The sequence below is a fragment of the Amborella trichopoda genome, chromosome 2 (assembly GCF_054954075.1).
Source record: "Amborella trichopoda isolate Santa Cruz 75 chromosome 2, AtrichopodaSantaCruz75HAP2 v2.0, whole genome shotgun sequence".
Taxonomy (NCBI): domain Eukaryota; kingdom Viridiplantae; phylum Streptophyta; class Magnoliopsida; order Amborellales; family Amborellaceae; genus Amborella; species Amborella trichopoda.
In genome coordinates this window covers 58,330,439-58,338,754 of record NC_142337.1, presented here as the reverse complement: position 1 = coordinate 58,338,754, position 8,316 = coordinate 58,330,439, and the positions used below count along the sequence as shown (strand labels likewise).

General features: G+C 36.0%; 1 protein-coding gene across 1 annotated transcript; it reads right to left on the bottom strand.

Moving 5' to 3' along the window:
* Positions 1-4,900: 4,900 nt before the first annotated feature.
* Positions 4,901-6,571, bottom strand: LOC18431262 (uncharacterized). The gene has a single exon (XM_006841389.4). The coding sequence runs from the start codon at positions 6,520-6,522 to the stop codon at positions 5,107-5,109; it is 1,416 nt and encodes a 471-aa protein (XP_006841452.2). The 5' UTR covers positions 6,523-6,571; the 3' UTR covers positions 4,901-5,106.
* Between the last annotated feature and the right edge of the window lie 1,745 nt (positions 6,572-8,316).

The following is an 8,316-nucleotide window of genomic DNA, read 5'->3' as shown; positions in this document are numbered from 1 at the left end:
ATCTGTATAAGGTTACAACTTTAACAATCAAAGTAAGGTGCACCTTCAAATTCTGTCGTAAGATGTAATTTTCATCACTCAAGTTTTATCTCAATTATTTGAGGTCGGGACTGTACAATTTTGATGTAATTTTTTTTAGGAAGGTTCGAAAATCTATTTTTACCTTTGATTATCAATTTTTAAACTTAAAAAATAGTTTAAATCAAGTAGTCTATAAACTCATGAAAAATCTTAAAAGCAAATGGTCTAGATAATATGTTGGAAGATGCACTATTTTTGGGATTTGAAACGTTTATATTTTTCCATATTCATATATCTCGATGTCAAGATGATCAAACAGATGATTTTCCAATGTCAAAATAGCCCTTTTTGATGGATTTTTTAGGTGAACCTAATTCTATAAATTTAAGGGGTCAACCTTATATGAATATTTTCCTTTTTTAAAAATACCCCAATTTTTTCAAAATGAAAAATTTTTATATGTAAGTGTCAACCTTATATTGTCGACGTAAGGTATGCTCAAAATACATTGGAAAAAGTTGTTTTGATGTTGGAGAGTCCTCAAATTGATGATCTTGACCTCAGGATATGTAGATATGGCAAAAAAAAGACAAAGATTTCAAGTCATTACCTAGACCATCAATTTTCAAACTTTTCAGTTATTTATAAATTGCTTGGCTTATACTAATTTGGAGTTTTAAATTTCATGATCAGATGTAAAAATGGACTTTTCAGGCTATCCTAGAAATTTCTAACACCCAAATTACATCTCTCAAGCAAGGTTCGCCTTACTCTGAGGTTACAAACTGGACCCTTTCAATAATTGGCTCTAAACATGAACATTTTGGGTATTTTAACAAGTATATTAGATGAGGTACTCGAGTAAAGTGATCTTATTTACCATTTTGTTGAAATGAAAATGCATAGTACAATTTTAGTAAAAGAGAGTAACAAAAATAGTGATCATATTTACCATTTTATTGAAAAGGAAATGCATAGTTACATTAATTTTAGTAAAAGAGAGTGACAAAATTGCCCCTTAGACAAACATATGGGAACTAGGTGAATGACAATATTTATGTTTTTCTTTTTTTGTTAAGTGAATGATAATATTGCCCTTATATAAGAATATTGCCCTTATTTGGTTAAGTGAATATTGCCCTTTTTTATGTTTTTCGTTTTTGGTTAAGTGACTGATAATATTGCCCTTATACAAGAAAGAAGATATAGCATGTAGGCCAAGCAGAAATGCGGGTCCCTTAATAAATCTATATTTAAGATGGATTTTTGGACTTAATTTTTAAAAAAGTATGTAATCTCTAACATAGAGATCATGAATATGAAAAAATAAATAATTTTTTAAAACTAAAATAATAATTCTATTAAAAAAATATTTGGACCTTTAGTTTCAATTGTTTTTGATAGACAACAAAGATGGATGCTTTATAATTTTGGACAACATATGTAGAAATGCAATTCATCACGCATGAAACGATTTTCCGTAACACAACGCATAACAAGCTTGTGGAAATGGAGCTGGTTCTTTTAAAGGACTTCGAAGTCTAAAAGGTCTTGGGTCTAACACAAGCACATGTTGGCCTTTAGATGATAATGTATAGTTTATAAGTTTCAATTGTCATATGCATGGATTTCAATGGAAAATCTCTAAGTTTTTCTTGACTCTCTCTCGATTTTGGACATAATTTCTATGAGTCCATGTATAAATGAGTCACCTCTTAAAAATCTATTTTTGAGATGGATTTTTAGACTTAAATTTTAAGGATGTGTAATCTTCAACATAAAGATCATGAGTATGAAAAAATAAATGAATTTTGAAAAATAGAAATAATAATTCTATTAAGATAAGGGTAATGATCCTCTGAGACCCTCCCACACCCATGTGTATGTAGGATCCCAAATGAGTATCATTAAATTTGACACAGATCTAAAAGTTATTATATGGGTGTGGGACTTGACTTTTTTAGATATCTGTTCTAAATTTAATAGTGATCCTTTGGAATTCTACACACATGATTGTGTGAGGGTCTCACAAGGTCATTTCCCTTATGGACAGTTAGTTTTAATTGTTTTTAGATGGACTACCTATTTGAAGATGGATGCTTTATACCTTGAGACCGCATATTGTGGAAAAGCAGTCCTGCCCGCATGAAACAATTTTCCATCTATTTTAACCTCCATAAGCGTAATTGCTAGATAAATGTGTATTTGTCAAACTGCTGGACAATATTATCCTGTTTCTCTTCCGTCAAGTTTATGGCCCACTTTCTGGCCCGATATCAAAAGGCAAAACCATAACAAACGAATGCAAACTGCCCCAAGTACAAGGCCAGTAATTGCGTGAATATGAAAAGCCCATACCCAGAGTATTTGAGTTTTTGGTGCTTGCTAATGGCACGTGCAGGTGCTAAGAAATCAGAAGAAAAGTGACTTTTTTTATATTTATATTAAATAAAGTCAATAAATTTAATTCAATTTAATTTTTTATATTACTTTTACATATCTTTTTTTTTGTTTGTATTTATTTTTAGGAAAAATTTCGTATAGATTCCTAATTCCCTATCGTATTTCATTGTAGACTCTTTTTCTATTTTTCTTTCAAGTGCCACAAAAAATCTCTCAAGTTTTTCAACATACTCCATTATCTCCTCTCCCACGTTTATTCACTTTTGACAACAATAACTAGCCCCAATAAATTATTTTATACCATCTCAATCCAAAAACTTTTTTAACCCCCTATTTTGCATCTTTGTTAAACTCTCTCTCACTCTTGTGCACACACACGTGCGCATACACAATTTAAACACAATCGAATTCTTCTTCTTCTTTTTTTTGGCAAAGTCAACACATAATTGAAAAAGTACAAAATAAGGTTAAAAAAACTTTCGGATTGAGATGGAATAAAATAATTTGTTGAGACTAGTTTTTATGGCAAAAAATGAATAAACCGGGGAGAGAAGAGATGATGGGGTACGGTGAAATACCTGAAGGTTTTTTAATGCCACTTGAAAGAAAAATAGAAGGAAGGTCTACCGTGAAATAAGATGGAGAATTAAGGGCCATGTACGAAATTTTCCCTTATTTTTATTTTCTATGTTATTCTATTTTCATGTGTCGTTATCATCTAATTTTTCTCACTTAAATTTTTTTTTTATGGTCAGCTCATTATGGTCCACGTTTGTGGAAAAATTGGATCTCGATACAACTGAAACATTTATGAAAGGAAAAAGCCTTGAAATATAGATTTAACAGTGCACCTAAAAAATCCATCATAAAATGTCGTTTGGATGTTGAAAAACCCTCCAATAAATCATCTCGACATCGAGATGTATGAATATAAAAAAAGGGTGCAGTCGGCATATTGATGCATCCGTAGCTGTAGATGCAAGGCGCACCTTCAAATTGTATCATGATAGATAATTTTGATGTGAAATGTTATTAGGATTTCTGAAAATCTATTTTTATATCTAATTATAAAATTTTAAATTTAAAAAATGGTTAAATTTAAGTAGATCTATAAACATATGAAAATCTTGAAAATGGACGGTGTAGATAATATGTTGTAAAATGCATTATTTCTGAGACTTGAAATTTTTTTATTTTTTATGGTCATACATCTCGTTATTGAGATGATCAATCAAAGGTGTTTTCAACATTAAAACTGTCTTTTCTGATGGATTTTTGAGGTGCATGTGTAGTTATACATTATAAGATTGCATTCTTATATAAACTTTTTCCTAAAAAGAAAAAAGATTTCAAGTCCGTGAAATAGTATATCTTGTAACACATTATCTAGACTGTTCATTTTAGTATTTTCATGTGTTTATAGATCTTCTTGATTTGAACTATTTTTAAAGTTTAAAATTTTATATTGAGAGATGAAAATAGAATCTCAAACCATATTAAGAATTTTGTATATCAAAATTATATTTATAATAAAATTTAGAGGTACACCTTAATTGGAGTGTTTAAGGTTGCAAACTTATGCAAATCACACCCTTAAAGAAAAGGGGGGCGATTTATATTTGGGGCAAATTTTGTCATTAATATTAAAATAGCAAAATAAATATTTTTAAGAGGAGAGATTGCAAGAGCAAGTGAATACATCATAATTAGATAAAAATAGAAAGAGTGAGATTATAAAAAAGGGAAAAATTTCTATGTTCTTCTTATAATATAGAAGTTCTAACATCTCCCTACCATCCAACCGTCTATTTTTTATCAAGAGAGCCATTCACCGTTTGATCTTAGATCCGACGTCTCAAAGTATTTTATTTTTAATTTTTTTTAATACAAATTTTCTGATTATAAAATTTAGTACGTGTCATCTTCTCATTGGAGTGCACCTATAAAAAATATTAACAATAATTTTTCGATAAAAAATAATGACCAAAATACCCCTTAAATTTTCAAGTGTATTTTGGTGATTTTATTTTATTGAAAATACTTTTTTTATATATATTTTTCGTTAGTGGGAGTTTAATAGAAAAATGGACGTCCAAAATTTGGTATCAAAACGGTTTGTAGAAAAAATTTTAAAATAAAACAGTGTAACAACGTGACAATGTGATTGGAACGATCACATCCCTATATTAAAAAATGGATAGTTGAATAAAAAGCAGGATAGAACCTCTATGTTGTAAGGGAACAAGGTTTGCTTTCCTTATAAAAACAAATGGTAGAGCGAGAGATAAGATTTTGAGACTAAGATTACGGTCGCGGTGGCAGCACCACATCAGTTTTAGGCTTTAGCTATCGGTTAAGGTTTTCATTCCCACTTAGGCATTCAAAAACCACTTACTATTTTCTGGAAACGAGTGGTAGCACGTATTCCCCACTGATCTATGAAAATAAAAAATAAAAGAGAGAAGTCATCAGAATATAAAAAGAAAATAAAAAATCACATTATATTTTTGTTATCCTATGATATATATTATGGAATTCAGCTTAATGGGTACAACTTAACGGAAAGAGTTGAGCAACAAGCTCTACAAACGTCGAGCCACATGCTCCTCGTACATAGAACCAACATACTGGTTTTAGTGTAAGCTAAGATGAAGTGATGGTGTTTTATTCATTCATGGGGACCTAAAAGCCACCTTCTCCATCACCATCACCATCACCACCACCACCTCCAACTCCACCTCCGCCGCCCTTTCCAAAACCTCCACCTACTCCGCCACCCTTTCCAAATCCTCCACCGATACCACCGCCAGCACCACCTCCAGCTCCACTACCTCCACCAATTCCACCGCCAACTCCGCCACCTTTACCTCCACCAAATCCAACGCCACCACCAGAACCACCACCAAAACCACCACCTAAACCACCGCCGGCTCCACCACCACCACCCTTACCTCCACCAATGCCGATGCCACCGCCAGAGCCTCCACCACCTCCAACTCCACCGCCAACTCCGCCACCTTTACCTCCACCCAATCCGGCACCACCGCCAGAACCACCACCTAAACCTCCTCCACCTCCAGCTCCACCACCTCCGCCAACTCCACCGCCAATTCCTCCACCCTTACCTCCACCAAATCCTCCACCCTTACCGCCACCTAATCCACCACCACCTCCTAAGCCTCCACCTCCTCCTGCTCCAGCACCTCCACCAACTCCACCGCCACCTCCTGAGCCGCCACCCAAGCCTCCACCTCCTCCAGCTCCACCACCGCCTCCAACTCCACCGCCAACTCCTCCACCTTTGCCTCCACCAAATCCGGCACCACCTCCAGAGCCACCACCTCCAGCTCCACCACCTCCGCCAACTCCACCGCCAATTCCTCCACCCTTACCTCCACCAAATCCTCCACCCTTACCGCCACCTAATCCACCACCACCTCCTAAGCCTCCACCTCCTCCTGCTCCAGCACCTCCACCAACTCCACCGCCACCTCCTGAGCCGCCACCCAAGCCTCCACCTCCTCCAGCTCCACCACCGCTTCCAACTCCACCGCCAACTCCTCCACCTTTGCCTCCACCAAATCCGGCACCACCTCCAGAGCCACCACCTAACCCTCCACCACCACCTCCAGCTCCACCACCTTTACCTCCACCAAATCCGACGCCACCTCCAGAGCCACCACCCAACCCTCCACCACCTCCTAAACCTCCACCTCCACCAACTCCTCCACCTTTACCTCCACCAAATCCAGCACCACCACCAGAGCCGCCACCTAAACCTCCACCTCCTCCAGCTCCTCCACCGAATCCTCCTCCTGCTCCTCCACCCTTGCCTCCACCAAATCCAGCGCCACCTCCAGCTCCAGCTCCACCACCAGCACCTCCACCAAAACCTCCACCCTTCCCTCCTCCAAATCCACTGCCACCGCCAACTCCAGCACCAGCACCTAAGCCTCCACCAAGACCATCATCGTCATCATCATCGAAGGTCTGATCCTTAAGCTTGCGACCCTCAGCAAACACCAGCATGCATAAGAGAACCACTCCCAGTGAGAGGGCCACTAGAGCACCATTGCTTCTCCTCATCAACCTCGCCATCTTCTCAGTGAACACTTTGAACGTGCACACTTATGCACTAGCCACTGCGCATGAGGCCTATATATATAGGAGATTGGCGTAGGTATAGAGATTAATGCATGTGGTTGAGGAGGAGGCCATAATTCCTATATTTCCACAATGAGGGTAGACATTTGGTCAACCTAAAAGGATCACAGCCAGGACGCCTCATTCTTATGCCGGTGCATTCATTTCACTTCTCAACTCTCAACTGTTCTTCTCTACCCCACCTCACTCTCTCTACATGTTAACCTTGTTAGAAGCGTATTAAATTATACCTTACCAACATTTTTGTTTCTCTCTAGGAGTGACCTAGGCACATTTGGATATTAACCTAGTTGGGAAATGTATTAAATCACAATGGACCAAAACTAATCTCTCTCTCTCTTATTTTTATTTATTTATTTATTATTTATTTTTTCTTTTGACAATATTCAATATTATTATTAATCAATCATGAAATTACAACACTTAGCTCACAATAACACAGTTGCATCATCAGAAATAGCTAAACCCAAACCTGTCTGAGTTCCTATGAAATTTTTTGTTCCTTTCTTACACCATCTAATGGTATTTAAAAAAGAAAAAAGTTTATATAGAGCAGAGGCTCTAAACAAGAGCCTACCTCAAAAATTTCACTAGAAGATATGTTTTGATGCTCAAATATCTTCAAATTCATCATCTCGATATCAAGATGCATGGACATGATAAAAAAATAGAATTCAAGTTTTGGAAATAATGTATTTTGTAACACACTTTTGGATTGTCAAATTTCAAGATTTTCAAGTTTTCATAGATCTCTCGATCTACATTATTTTTGAAACTTTAAACTTTATACATAACGATGAAAATATATTTTAAGGTTATCAAAAAGATTTCCGGTATTGAAATCATACTTCTGGGCACTATTTGAAGGTAGGCTCTAATTTGATTATTTAGAGCTCTATACAAACCTCACCCTTTAAAAAATCATCCTCCAATATAAATAAAAAACCCGGTTTCTTATCTCTTATAATCTTCAGACCTTGCAATGAATCTCTCTCTCAAAAATGTATTAAACCACACTGGACCAAAACTACTCTCACACACACTCTCTCTCTCTTTATCTTTGACACATAGACACAGACATGGTGGTAATTTAGCATTGAGAGATTTACACATGGGTATGAGGTCTCCAACTTATATCCTACAAGTAAGGCACATTTTCAAATTTTGCATAAAGATATAGTTTCAGTGTTGGAAGACTTTTAATGGTTTGAGAGTTTATGTTCAATTCTAATTATGACATTTAAAATTTTACAATTAGTGCAAGTTGAGTAGATAACTAAACATGTGAAAATTTTGAAAATAGACGGTCAAGATAACTTGTTACAAGATGCACTATTTTTAGGATCTGAAATTCTTTTTTTTCTTTGAATCTATAAATCTTGAGGACAAGATCATCAAATTGGAAGATTTTCCAACTTCCAAACAATTTTTTTTCTGGATTTTCGAAGTGCACTTTACTTTTACAATATAATTTGCAACCTTGTAAACGTTTTCCTTTACGTATCAACCTTGATGGGAGGGAATTAAATTTCATTGGGCCGAAATTAAGATCAAATCTCGTTGCATTTATTGATAAGCGTCATAGGAAAAGGATTTGGGGTGGCAAAGAGTGGCACTTTCAGTGCGAGAGTCTAAGCATTACACCCCATAAAATAAAATTTTAAGAGATGCCGGTTGCGGCAAGTCGGTGAGGGCCTTGTTGGTTTGTTTTTTTCTTTTTTAATAGCA

What these genes read in the sequence shown, in the direction of transcription:
- LOC18431262 (XM_006841389.4), bottom strand. Translation starts at nt 6,522, where the DNA reads ATGGCGAGGTTGATGAGGAGAAGCAATGGTGCTCTAGTGGCCCTCTCA.